Raw genomic sequence first — 15,170 nt, forward strand, 5'->3', positions numbered from 1 at the left:
CCGTGCGTCACGTGTCTGGTTAATCCTCCTCCGAAGATATTTTTTCCATCGATTCTTTCAGATAAAGAGGGAGGGGAGGGAGGGAGGGAGGGAGGGAGGGAGGGAGGGAGGGAGGGAGGGAGGGAGGGAGGGAGATCAATATGCGAAACACACCCTGCCACACCTCGACCAGGGCTGGGGATCAGCCCATGACCCTGGAATGTGCCCTTGGCCAAGACCCCGGGCAGGCCCTTTGGTGTGTGGCCGATGCTCCACCCACCGAGAACCCCGCCAGGCTGTACTGTCTTGACGGACACCTTGGCTCTCCTGCTAAGACGCATGCTCCCTCAAATGCAGTACAGCAATCTCATTTCTGCTGCTCTTCATATTTAAGGGTACTGTGCACATAATAAATGTCTTTTTAGTAAGTACTAACAAAATACCTGTTGAATGAGTAAGTTAACAGATGAAGTCATCCACCAATAAACAAGTACCTTAGAAGAACAGGAAACTGTCGTTGGAGCTGAGAATCAGAAGACAAGCCAGGCAGAGCTCCCTCTGTAGGAGGTCATGTGTCTAAGTGACTTCAAGGTAAGCCAGTTTCCCTGGCTTTGTATTTGTACCCACTGTATTTCTCTTTTGAGCTCCTATTAAAAATGCCATTTTATAACAACCTGGTAGCTGTGCTATTCCATGTCTACCCACTCCCCTTAAAATTTTAAGCTCCATGAGAGCATAAGTCAAATCCCTCCTGTTCACTACTGTATCTCTAGACCATAGGAAGTGCTCAACATATACTTGTATAATCACTAAAAATAATGCTACTGGCCCTGGCCGGTTTGGCTCAGTGGTTAAAGTGTTGTCCCATGAACTGAAGGGTCCTGGGTTTGATTCCAGCCAAGGGCATGTGCCTCAGTTGCAGGCTAGATCCCTGGCCCTGGTTGGGGGGCATGAGGGAGGCTACCTATCGATGTGTCTCTCACATCGATGTTTCTCTCTCTCCCTCCTCCTCCTTTTTCCTCCCTTCCTCCCTTCCACTTTCTCTGAAAAGCAATGGAAAAAATATCAAGTAAGAATTTAAAAAATAAAATAAAAATTAAAATAATGCTACCTAATGTACTTAAGGAGTAAAATTAAAAAGCCTAACAATGCTTTGAAATATCCATAACTGGGAATTCATAAAATTTAAATACAGATAAATGTCAACAATGGAAAATCCTAGTGATTTCATCTTTTAGTTTTCAAGTTTGGAGTAATCTTTATAATTCAATAAAAAGAAGCACTTGGACTTTGGAAAACACAGATTTAACTGATAAAAACAAATTCACCTTCAAGGCTGCATTGGAATCCAGTGCTCACACGATATACTTGCCATACCTCAATTTCTTGAACTCCTTTCCTTAAGGAAAAAGGTCAGCTCCAGGCCTGTACTGTGGCTATTCCTTCCTTTCACGTGGCTGTGTTATTACATATTTCTACCAAGGAGGCGAGTAAAGCGGTTGTTTCTGAAAAATTGATTACTGCGCCCAGTGATGACTAATATGCAAGGGATATGATTTATATGAAGTAAAACCAGATTTTAATTGGTAAAAAGTAACTAATCTCCTGAAGACTGTTTATTGGGTTATAGCCTGCCATGTAGCTATTAGTATTCAGACCTCAAATGTTTATAGAAAGGTAGGTTTCTGTTAGCCGTACAAACAAAACAGAACCAAAAAAACTAATTTCAACTGTGTTATTAGCAAAAAAAAAATCCCACGAAAAAACTAAAAAACACACACACAAAAACGTTATACAACAAAAATTACAGTATTTCCACAAAATGGTGAATAGTTTTAAATTTGAAACATAGAAGCATAGTGATTAGGAGTCCAGAGTTTAAAAAATAACTTCTTTAAAAAATATATTTTTATTGATTTCAGAGAGAGGAAGGGAGAGGGAGAGAGACAGAAACATCAATGATGAGAGAGTGTCACTGATCGGCTGCTTCCTGCATGCCCCCCAGTAGGGATCGAGCCCACAAACCCGGGCATGTGCCTTGATTGGGAATCGAACCATGATCTCCTGGTTCATAGGTCAACACTCCACCACTGAGCCACCCCAGCTGGCTGATACCTATTTCAACACTACAAAGGGCACAGACTTTGAGTCAAACAGACCTGGCATTAAATCCAGGGTCTACCAATTACTAGCTGTGTACCCCTGGGCAAGTGATTGAACTTCTCTGAGCCTGTCTTCTATTTGCAAAATGAGGACAGTAATCACTGCTTCTCAGGATGACAGTATGGATAAAATGAGATAGGTATCTAAAGAACTGACACACACAAAGCAGTTCATTGAGCAGGTGTCATTATTACTGTACCAGCTTATTAAGGCAGGACTCTTTCTGACTCATTTCCAATGAAGCTCACAAAGGATATAATAGATATCAAGTATTCCCGTGTTAAAAAGAGACACTAAACTCTCTATGCTAACCTTGTAAAGAAACTAACAAAAAACTGATTTGTGACCTGTTAGATCAATATTCCCCTCCAGGATTTTAAGGGTAGAGGTCCAGAAAATCTCTGGATAAAGTTGTTGGAGTGCTGTGGGGTTTCTAACACCCTCCATGGGAGAAGGGAGGAGGTGCTTTCCTGTTATCCCAAACCAAGAAAAAGGGGGTTTTAAGAGGGGCCCCTGGAGAGTGTAACCTGCCTCCCCTGGAAATTGTGGGGTACAAAGACTAATGTCTGACCCATACCTGCTAAGATTCCCCCATCGAGAAGCAAGAAGCAGCAGCCTGCTTTGGAAGCAAGGGGTACTTCCTGCAATAGTGAAAGAAGCCTCCTCCCCACTGCTGGCTTCCCAATCAGGCCATAGCTGGAAAAGGGAAGATTTCTTCCTTTTAATCAAGTTCAATGGGTACATTTTAAGTACTGTAATGAGACTCGTCTTATAATCTAAAGTGAGAAAAAGTTACAGAATATTTACTGTGTCTTATAAGATAGATGCCTGTATATGTGTGACATGATACTTACAGGATATACCATCCAGAAACAAACAAACAAACAAAAATTAGACAGAATGAGAACAAAGGGAAATGGGAGAAAAAAATTAAGTAGTTGTTTCCTTTCCAAACCACGATGATCAGCCCTTTCAATAATTGTTACAGGACATGTTCAACAGCTGCTCAAGAGTACAGAAGAATGAGAAATACCTTTACACAGATTATAAAATTTACGCAATGTAGATATTAGTACAAATAGTAAGCTGTATGAATAATGTATAGAAAATTATTAAACTATGTCACTTCTAACAGAATATCATTTCTGAAGACATGTCAGAAAAGCTTCTGTCTTTTGATCCCTTTTCCTTTATCTTCAATGAGGAACAGCAGCTAAGCGGTGCCTCCGTGAAGACTCTACCCACTTTTCCCAAAAGAATGGAACAGGAGAAGGAAGTGACATTGCTGAAGACAGGAACAGAGGAAAAAAGGGGGGATGATCATGTGCCAGAAGATAATTTATTCAGGGAGAGCAATTTCAAGTGCAAGGTCCAGTATTAAGCACTAAAACAGTACTAAAGGGACAAAGTAGGATTTCTGACCTTATAGGAATTTGAATTAGACATACAGCAACAGTGAGAGATAAACATACAGTCTTTTCAAAGTGGGAAAGGAGTGGGAGAAAAAATACAAAATTAAAAACACTCCAAGTCTCAGTAAAGGATGTTGTAAAAGCTGCAGTAAAGTCAGGTAAAACAAATGCATGACTCTTTAAAAACTCAGGGCTTAGTCTATTAGTTATAATAAAATATTCTGTAGATTCTGAAGCCTTCCTACATTGGTTCTGGAAGCCTATTCCATTTAAGATCAGTATTTCTTGTGGGAAAATAATTACTTATTACTTTCAACTATGGAAACATTAGAATGCACACTCTAGCATAACAAACAAGAAATTAACTGTGATGTGTAATAACTCCAGCTCGACAGTCATTTATAGCAGATTGATTTTTCACGGTAATTTTTACAATTCAAGAAATATTTTGCATGGGAGGCAAGAATAACTAACATGAAAAAACAAAGCTATTTGTTTCCCACTGTTAAATTAAAGAAGATAGATTTAAATTAAAGGTAGAGTTCTCAAAAGTAGTGGCTCTGCTGTTCTATAATCAACAATCCTTCAAAATAAAATACAGCTAGTCTAAACCAATGGGATAGATAAAAAGGCATCTTTCACTTAACTGTTTCATTTTTACAATTACTGTCTACTTTATTATTTTTTTAATCCTCACCCGAGGACATGCTTAGAGAGAGGAAGGGAGAAAGACAGAGAGAGAGAAGCATCAATCAATTGCCTTTCATACCTTCCCCAACTGGGGATCAAACCACCAATCCAGGTATGTGCCCTGACCAAGAACTGAATCAGCAACCTTTCGGTGCAGGGGACAACACTCAGCCAACTCACAGAACCTGCTTCAAGCATGATTTTCCCCAGGGCAAGAAGATCACAGGTTACACAAGTCAGAGAAAAACCCAGGTGCAGCTCTAGGAGAAACAAGCATTAGATGTAATTCTTCCCTCTGAGCCACGAAGTCACCTGAATATAAAGGGAAGATTTTTCTTCCTTTCCCTTTTTTATTCTGAAGTGTGAAAAGTAAGCCCCAAGCACTTATATCTAAGGACAAGGAATGATGAGACTCCCAAGGAGAGAACATAAGAAATGACGATAAAGTACAGAAGGCAACTTTTAAATCAGTGTGCCAGAACTAATACTGTACATAGAAATGGACATCATCCCCATCAAACTCATTACCTTGGAAATTATATACTTAATCCAATGATGCTGTTATAAGCACTTTGGAATTTGTTTCGGAGATTAAAATTTTCCACATCCTTAAAACTAGCAAATAGTTATCTTTTTAGGTTGGATTAAGCATTAGTCAAAAGTCCTGAGAAGAGCTATGGCTGGCGTGGCTCAGCTGGTTGGAGTGTTGTCTCGCACACCAAAGGGTGGTTGGTTCAATTCGCAGTCAGGGCACATGCCCAGGTTGTGGTTAGATCCCAAGTGAGGGTGCATGCGGGAGGCGGCCGCGATGTTTCTCTTTCTCCTTCCCTTCACTCTCTCTAAGATCAATAGAAAAAAAAATCCTCAGAATAGCTGTGCTTTTGTCTAGAAAGCCTTACTTGACCTCCCAAGTCCAGGTTCCATGCCTCTTCCTCGTGAATCACTATTTCCCCCAGGAAAGTGCATTTCAGTCTATACTGGAATTCTTTATCATTTATCATTTGTCATCCAGGTAAAACTGTGAACTTCATAGCAGCAGGAAATTTACCTTATTTATTATACCCACAGTCCTAGCATAGTACCTAGAAATTATAGGCACCCAAGAAATACTGAATGATGCCGTCTACTAGAACACAAAGTAGCTTGGCATATGGTGTGTGCCTTCTCTGTTTACCTTCTCATCCTTTCAGGAAGAGCGCCATGCCTCTGCATGATTTGTGTGAATATACATCTGTACAGAGGGACTATTACTTTATACATACTTGCAAGGAGAAGTGGTTGGATGAATGATTTTCATTATTTATGTATAGAAAAGAAGCAAAAATCATGATTACTTCCTCAGACTAAAAACTTAGAGAACTTTTCATTCTGAAGTCTGTAAGCACAGTAATCTCTCACCTAGTTGCAGGATCTTTATAGTATCTCTGCAGGCTTCCACCACCAGCTTGAAATGGCGGTAAAGTGGGTAGCACAAAACTCTTCTTCCAAAAGACACGAGGACTTCACGAACATTAGTCCAAGTCTGCAAGGTGTCAGTGAAGTAAGTAACCACTTCTATATTATACAAACTAAAGCACATAATGAAATACTGTCCATTAAGAATTAAAAGTCTGGACCACTGCGAAACCAAGTAGAAGAGAAATATAAAACCACAAACTGAGACTTTTTGTACACCTTACAATAAATTATTTAATCTTATTAGTCTTTCTAATTTCTTATATTTTATCAACAAATCAGAAATGCTCTTTAAAAATCACATATGTAGTAGAAAAGTTTTTAAAAGTCTCTTAAGAATTACAAACATGAATCTAAAACACATGGCACTAACCAAATGCATATGCACATAAAAGACATTTCTCAATAACCTATGTTTCAAGCCTTTGTCTTTTAGGACCATTCAAGAGAATGTAGATGAAAGGTGCAGAACTTTTCAGTGACCTGTGTTCAGTCTCTTTCTCTCTCTTTTTAACTTTGGGCATGAGTAATACATGGTATTTACTTCAGTAATTTATTTTTACTCATCAAAGAGAAAACTAGCAATTTCTGAAAAAAAGTGTTTTATTGTGAATAGTATTAAACTGAACTGATATCATTAGCAATTTAAAACTTACTGAAATCACTAGACAAAGGTAATGTTCTACAAAACTGTTTTTAAATTGAATTTTGATAAAAAATGTTACCCATATTTAAAACTTAAAATATAAAGTTAAAACTAAGGGAGCGGCATAATTTCCATGTACATTAATCCTTAATAAATGAGAAATCTGATTAAGCATATTGAGTATCTGATAAATAATAGTTTATATCTAATAAGAGTTACAAACTTTTTAAAAATTCTAGCAAAAAAATGAAATACTTATAAAAGTTTGATAGTTATTAACATGTCTGGAAATTCTAAGTTTTCTCAAAAACAATAAAACTTTCAAATTAAAATCATAAATAGGTGAAGTTATTCATGTAGATTTTAATAACTGAACTATAAAATTAATCACCAACTCTAATGCAACTGCTACAAAAACCAGTTTCTCCATTATATGCCGATCATGGCAATATGTAGAACCTAAATGAAGTCTAGAGAACAGCACTTCTCTATCTTTAATATACACATAAATCCCTAGAGATCTAGTTGCAGACTCTTGACTCAATGTGTATGGACTGATATTCTGTCCTGCTAACAAGCTCCCTGCTAAGGATGCTGGTCAAGCTTTTGGTCCATGGACCCATTCTTGGAGTAGCAAGACTCTCTGATAAAGTTAAATGTTTCAGTTCCTGTTTACATCTTACTTTTTACTTCAACCAAATGATGCCACGAAACAACTTTGATTTTACAACTTAAAATGCACTATATGTAGGATTTTAACTGGGGGAAAAAATCTATTTGTCTTAATTGATGATACAATTATCAAATATTTAAATTGACACTTTTTAAAGCTTCTCTCTTTTTTTTTTTTTACTCTATCTTGATTGATTTCAGAGAGAGGGAGGGAGAGGGAGAGATCTAGAAATATCAGTGATGAGCCATTGGTTGGCTGCCTCTTGTACGCCCCCTACAGGGGATCGAGCCTGCAACCTAGGCATGTGCCCTGACCAGGAATCAAACCACGATCTCCTGGATCATAGGTCAATGCTCAACTGCTGAGTCACGTTGGCCAGGCTAAAGCTCCTATTTTTAATTACTGTTTTTGATGTACAATAGTTTGTCCAAAACAGGTAAATTTAAAGATACCACCCTTTGATATTTTTGGTAAGACCTACACAACTATTTCCTAGAAAATATATGTAAAAACAATTATTACTATATTAAAAGATTTATCATCAGATCTAACCATACTAATTATAGGACCTAAGCAAAGTTATTTAAACTGTATGACCTAAGTCTTCTGGTCTCTAAAATATTAATAATAGTTTTCACAGACTTACTGAAAGGAATCAGTGAGTTAATACATGTAAAATGCTTATCACAGTCCCTGGTGGTCAATGGCACCTGGGTTTGAGTCCCACTTTGAACTCTGAGCCCAGTATATGCCAACTCACAAACATTCCTCAAACTCCATCCCACGATCTCTCCCAACAGACCACATACCTATTCTTTCTCCAAAGTGTGTTCTCCCTCTCCTGATTTCCAAAATACCCCATCTATAATTAGAATAAGCCTAATATATGGAATCAGAATTTTATTAAAAAGATGGAAAATAAACATGTACAATAAAGCTTCCACTTTTAAAAAGTCAAGGAATTGCTTGAATTACTCAAAATGAACTAATGACAACGAAAAAATAACTTTCTGGACAAATAAATTTAAATAATTGTGATTAAAAATCGTACCTCAAACCAGCACAGTGTTGGACTCAGTTTTCTGATATTCCATGCAGATTCAACCTTTATTTGTTTTAGAGAAAAGAGTACTGTCACATTAGAGGTAAAGTCATATAAAAATAAAGCAAATATACCCATTTATTCAACTAGTATGTGTCAACACTACTCAGTGTTGACATATAGAAGAACTAAGAAGAGTCTAAGATTGAAAACAAAACAAAACTGCTTTACTCAATGCAGACATTATTAAAAGCAAGTTTCTGTCTACTTTCCTTGGGATTTTATAAAGTAAAGCTTTCCCACTAATAAGAGCCCCAGGACACAAGAGCAAATAAGCAGGGACTTTGAAGGTGAAATTTAAGCAAAGCGATGTGGGCTCAATTTCTGTCCTCAACTAAGTTACTTGCCTCCCAAACATTCTACAAAAAATCTGCCAAGGGACACAAAGATAATAGTAATGTGCTGCCTGTGGCACAAGAGCTGCTAAAGAATTTGGCCTTTCAAAGAATGCTTATGAGAATAAGTCTATTCTTAAAGAAGGTTTTGAAGCTTCAAGACTTCATGATTTTGAATATGCAAATATAAGAATAAAGAATAAATTTTACTGAGTAAAACTAAACATTCACTTATCTCCTCAAGCAATAATATGAAGCACTTTTTTGCCAAATAAAACATTTTTTCCAACTGTAGCATCTTTAAAAAATAAATGGAAACAAAAAACATTTTCAGTTACATTAAGCCCTTGATACACTCATTAACATTCACTTTGGAGTAAAATGCAAATCTCAAGAGTTACTGTTGAAATTTTAAGAATCATGACAACAAAAAATCTGGCACATATAAAATTCTAACCCTAAAACTATGCTAATGCTATGATGTTAAGTGAGAACGGCAGATTAAATAATACATGCATTACGACCCAAAATAAATACACATACATACATACATGTGCACAATGAAAGAGTGAGAGAGAGGCAACACTTTATAACAGTGGCTTTTTCTGTGGCTGAGATTACGGGAAATTTTAATGATTTTCTTCATGTGTTTATTTCCCTTTAAAATGTATTTGTGTATTTCAATAAATAAAAATAAAAGCATATGCTTTTTATCACTGTTCTAGCTCAGAAAAGCCCGCTGAGGGAGGACAGCTATAAACAGCTGCAGGGCACATTAACCAGAAGGACTTTTTTTGGTTTTCCAGACTTTTTTTACATGTAGGTGAGAAAAAAGTTTAGCTCTTCATTTACAAAATCAAATGTGGTTTAAAGAAGAGATACAATAAAGTCTATGTTTTTAAAAAAGAATATAACTTAAGAATACTAATGTACTTTACAAAAGGATTTACTTTTATAATAGGATTTCTTTAAAAGATTCCTATCCCCAGTATCTGCTGACAGCTCGGAAAAAGAATATAAATGGTTTGGTAAAGTTTACCCCTTACCAATGTCAAGTGTCATGTGGCAACAGCCCTCTCATTTGGCCAATTTACCTCCTAAAGACCCTTTTTCTCTATCCTCAGTTTTACTTCCCCACTTTGCTATTTGTAAAGACTGATGCCAAGGGAGGAGAGAAAGAAACCAAGCAAGCATCATGCTTTCATGCTGATATCCACCACCAACAGACATGTGCAACTCTGCCCCACATGCGCCCTAAGTAAGTGATCACAAGAGGTCTTACTCTCAACAAGAGGAGCGCAGCTGACAGTCTACTCAGGGCAGTGTCTGGGCCACAAGCAGACACACGCACTTACGTTCTTGTCTCCTTCACTGACACGAGTTTCATAGCAATACGCCAGAAGGATATCAATCAGGCTGTAGTACACTTCACTGCGGGCTCTCTTGTCCAGCAGGTAAGATTTATGGACAAATTTTCGCAGCTGATATTTCTCTTCTTCAGAAAAAGATACTAGAAGAAAACGTATTTAAAAATTAGATGTTCTGTCCAGTTTTGTAGAACCCCCAAATGTGCAAGATTTGTCAAAATTAGAACTTTGATTATAGAAACTGAAATAAAGTTATTTAACTCTAGCGATATAAATAACTTTTAAACTAGAATTCACAGTTTTATTAAGGGTTTTGCACTTTCTCAAACTCTAGTAGGGCTAAATGAGAAATGTCTAAACAATATCTATTCCTTATTTCCAGACGCCTCCCCCCACACACCTTTTTTGTTACACTGTTCTGTATTCAAGGCATCTAAATGTCAGAGTTATTGACTTTCAAGTTAAGATAATATATTTTTACAACAGAAAACATTTAATAGCTACATAAAGCACTCTGTAAATATTCACTCTCCATTTTTAAAGTTCTATACAAAAAAAGTAGGAATATTCTCATATATAAGTCCATTTAAGTGCATAGTAGCAATATTCTGCAGACATGGAAACAAAGTTATACATAAATACACAAATATGACCTTATCACACATGAGGCTTATGGAAAGAGGATGTTTCTCTTCAACACAGTCATCTCCCTTTTCTTCTGCTTGGCACCCTCTTTTCATCTTCATCAACAGCCTCCCCCAAGTTAAATATTTAGTATATATGCTTCATATTTTCTTGACAACCATGTAATCACATACAGACACACAAATATACATATATACATGGGAGCTTATATCCCCCACACAAATAATTAGATTATGTTCCCCGATCTCTTCAAGTCAACTGGCAGGTTGGTTAATTTTTGTAAAGGACTAGAACATTCGTGGTGTAGCATGTTCTGTCCAACCACTCCCCCTACTGATGAGTATTCACATTTCATCTTTTTATAATCATTTCCAGTCTGATAAATATACAGTGACTGTGGTAGGAGGAATCCTAAGATGACTGCCAATGAGTCACATGTGAGTGTGGAAAGAACCTGTGACTTCTATCCAAAAGAATACCACAAAGGTGGTAAAACAGTCACTGTCATGATTATATTGTTATTAGCAGACTGGAGCCAGAGACTAGATGCCAGTTTAGAAGAAATAAGATGCCGTGTGTGAGAGGGCAACTTGAGAGGGCAAGGTGGGGGGTCTAAGATCTCAGAGCAGTCCCCGCTGACAAACCAGCAGGACCAGAGGGGTCTTGGTCCTACAGCCTCAGAAATGAAATTCTGCCAAACATTTGAATTCAGAAGAAGACACAGAGAACATAGCTGCCAACACGTACTAAAAATAAGAAAAAGAAAGAAAGAAAAGATGGCATATTTGTCAATAGCTTTGCAAGACCCTGAGCAGAGGTCCCAACTAAGCGATACCTGACTCCTGACCCACAAAAAATAAATCATATTAGGACTGTTTCTAATTTGAGGTAATTTGTTATGCAGCAAGAGAAAACTAATAGTGACATATTGTTACTTCAGTTACTATTTCTCTAACTGCTGAACTTTGAGCATTATTTCATAAGTTTGCTGGCAATTTGGCTTTGGCTTTGCTCTCCTGCTAAACATTTGTGTTTTGTCCCAACTTTTTGATTGGATGGCTTGTCTGTCAAATTAAGAACTCTTTGTCTATTATAGATGTGAACCCTAATCATCTCTCCGAATCTACAGCATATCTATTGACTTTATGCATGGTATCCTGTGCCACTGAATTATTTGTTTTTTGTGTGGCCTAATACGTCCATCATTTAAAACAACAACAGCAACACACCAAGAGTCTGGATTTATAGCTTTCAATAAAGTTGCCCCAAGCCCTGAAGTATATAAGAAATCTCCTTTTCTTTAAGATTTACTGTTTCCTTTCTTAAATTTAAGTCTTTAATCCATCTGGAAGTTATTTTTTCATATGCTTTAATATTTCAGTTACTTCCAGATGAACAGTTAATTGTGCAAGCAGTTTGTTCAGTAATCCAATTTTTCCCATTGAAAACACCAACTTTATGAAATAGATCTGTTGCTTTTCTTGCTAAAAATTACTTCAAAACATTTTTTCAGTTTTTGTAACTTGCAAATACAATATTTTCTCTATTTCTATTATTAAATACAATTGGTAGAAAAGAGAAAAGCTATTTCTTTTTACATATCAGGAACCTTGCCAAATGTTGGGTACACAGACCAAAAGAAACCCTCACCAAACTAAAATACTTAATAAATGCTAATGATTTTTAAAAAACCATGTTATATCTACATTGGTAAGGCAAGAAAAGTATGAGACTGTAGTTCCTTCTAAGTTTCCTTTGATGCGTACAATTTAGGCAAGCTATCACAAAGCATATATCTTCTAACATGAACAAAACATGAGCATTAATGGTTCCTCATTACTATACATACAAAGTAAAATATACTTTGTCTTAGAGCAAGATTTACAGAAAGAATAACAGCTAATGACATGTGTGCTGTTCCTAGCTGACATAAGTAAAACATGCCCTACTAATTGTCTTAGATTTTTTAAGAAACTTAAGCGTTTAGATACATTATGTTGCCTCTAAATAAAAGTATTGTCAATCTCCTACCTTGAAAAGTAATCCTTAATTTTCCTTCCAAGCCCCATCAGACAATCACTTTGAAATTCACTTGTTTTTAAACCCAGCCAAGAGGAGCATTCAGCTTCCAGTTGCAGTGCTTCAAATCAAAGTAATGCCAGAATAACTTCCAAGCCTTTTTCTCCAGGTTTTAGACTTGTCCATTACTTAATACAGGACAGGATAAAAGAAGAGATGTTTCCTTCTCATGCTGATATCCTAAATGAAAGATCCAGGACTTGTGGGGCATCGCATCTCCATAACTCAACTTCCAGCTATGGGTCCAAGACAGCTAACTCCAGGTTTTTACCATCTTCTAACCAATGGGAAAGCAGAACAACAAGAGGACGGCCAGCACCTTCTTTCTAAACACTTGATCCAGAAAGTGTACATAGCACTTCCCATCATCCAGAACTTAATCACATGACCACACCAGTGGCAAGGAAGGCGGTGCAATCACTAGCTGAGCCTTCAAGTGCCCTGCAATAACTCAGGGAGCTCTTGGGGAGACACCTGGCTATCTCTATCACCTTTGTAGAAACCAAAATTTATTAAACTGTCTTTTTTTTAAAAATTCATTTTAGAGAGGAAGGGGGAGAGAAAGAGAAAAACATCAACTTGCTGCTCCAATTACTTCTGCACACATCGCTGACTCTCACCAAGGATATGCTTTCTGTCGGTTTTCAGAGAGCAGAAGGGGGAGAGAGAGAGCAAGAGAAACATCGATGTGAGAGGGACACATCAATTGGCTGCCCCTGCACGTGCCCCAACCAGGGCCAGGATTAAGCCTGCAAATGAGGTACATGCCCTTGGCCGGAATCAAACCCGGGGCCCTTCAGTCCGAGGGCCGATGCTCTAACCACTGAGCCAAACCAGCCAGGGCTATTAATTAGTTTTTGTACATGCCCTGACCCGGAATCAAACCCACAACCTTGGTGTATCCGGATGACCCTCTAACCAACTGAGCTTTTTGGCCAGGGCCTAAACTCTGTTTTTAATATTTCCAAACCACTCTTCTGATAGCTAGCTACCCAGCCCCTTTCTGTCTCTGCTCAACGAAAGACAGCCCTTCTGCTCATCACAACTGGGCAAAGCCAGAGGAAGAGAAGGTGATTACTCACACCTGATGGCCCCTGTTCACATATAGTTTTCCAAACTCACTTCTGTCCTCTCTTAGCAACCTTAACACTGCTTGTTTTTGTTTTAAGGCTTCCTTCCAGCAAGTTTGCAGCCTCTCCTCTGGGGGAAAAAAATCTTAAATATACTTATTAGAAATTACTAAAAGCAATAACTCTTTTGCTTGTTAAAATTCACATAGTGTGAAAATAAGGTTTTGAAACATACTTTTATAATTATTTTTTTCAATGATGTTAGAAATCCTATGTTTAAAAAAGAAAAAGAAATGTATTTGCACAAGCATTGCTTTCATAAATAACAAATAACTGAGAATGCATTTATTTAATTTGCTGGCCAGAAATATAAAAAAATGTGCATATTTTTAAACTTTACGCTGGTAGGTGTCAGGTGAAGCATTCTTCAAGACACATTTAAAAACAAAATAAGGTTATGAAGATCTCTTAATTTAAACAGAAGCTCAGCTCACTTAAACTATCAGATTTAAGGAAACTGTAAGGAGAAACATACTGCATGAAGAAAGTACACCTGACAAAGTATTTTAAGAACCCCAGTATTCAGCAAGAAGGTCTGAGACAGTTATTCCCTTAGGTAAAAAAATTTTTTTTAAAATATATCTTTATGGATTTCAGAGAGAGGAAGGGAGAGGGGGAGAGAGAGGTAGAAACATCAATGATGAGAGGGTCATTGACTGTCTGCCTCCTGCACGCCCCTGAATGGGGATCCAGCCCGCAACCCAGGCAATATGCCCTGACCAGGAATCAAATCATGATCTCCTGATTCATAGGTTGAAATTCAACCGCTGAGCCATGCCCAGCAGGTACCTTAGGTATAATTTTTTTTTAATTTTTCAGAGAGAGAAAGGGAAAGGGAGAGGGAGACAGACAGAAACATCAACTTTGAGAGAGTCATTGATCGGCAGCCTCCTGCACGCCCCTGACTGGGGATTGAGCCCGCAACCCGGGCATGTGCCCTGACCAGGAACTGAACCTCTATCTCCTGGATCCTAGGTCGACGTTCAACCGCTGAGCCACGCTGGTCGGGCCTTAGGTATAAGTTTTGTAATGTTCATTAATTTAGCTAATAATAGGAAAATGCCAGGTGTTCCCGATGGCAGTATCTCAGTGGGGAAAGCCTTTCTATCTTAGTTGACCAATAATGACTTCTTCTTCCACATGGTTCTGAATCACAAAGTAATGTGCCCAGAACCATTAAATAACACATCAACTCATCTACATGTTATTAAATAATCACACCTGTATGTTTAATGAATTGTAAAGGTTGACCTGGGAACTGTAGGATTTGATGTTACATTACCACAAGTGTTTCCCATGTCACAGGTCACTTTCCATGGCTCTATACATAAGAAAAGTCCCCTTGAATGCACTCCTCTCAATTCTTGGATGCTAAGTAGCCCTACCCTTTCCTTAAAACACCACCACCTTTTCTGAGTGTTTTCAAGTTCCATTTTGGCCTAAGGGCTTCATTAATAATACACAGACACATTTAAATTCTGAAATTCAAGCAAA

The 15,170-nt window shown here is 37.6% G+C and overlaps 1 protein-coding gene across 1 annotated transcript in view; it reads right to left on the reverse strand.

Moving 5' to 3' along the window:
* Positions 1–15,170, reverse strand: part of SHQ1 (SHQ1, H/ACA ribonucleoprotein assembly factor) — a 107,449-nt gene that overhangs the window by 62,339 nt on the left and 29,940 nt on the right. Inside the window, exons 7-9 of the mRNA XM_087825138.1 lie at positions 9,811–9,965; positions 8,070–8,123; positions 5,643–5,766 (exon numbers count right to left, since the gene is read on the reverse strand). Of these exons, the coding sequence (XP_087681264.1) occupies positions 5,643–5,766; positions 8,070–8,123; positions 9,811–9,965 (333 nt within the window). The remainder of the gene's footprint in view (positions 1–5,642; positions 5,767–8,069; positions 8,124–9,810; positions 9,966–15,170) is intronic.

This window comes from Miniopterus natalensis, chromosome 15, assembly GCF_054644295.1.
Source record: "Miniopterus natalensis isolate mMinNat1 chromosome 15, mMinNat1.hap1, whole genome shotgun sequence".
NCBI lineage: Eukaryota > Metazoa > Chordata > Mammalia > Chiroptera > Miniopteridae > Miniopterus > Miniopterus natalensis.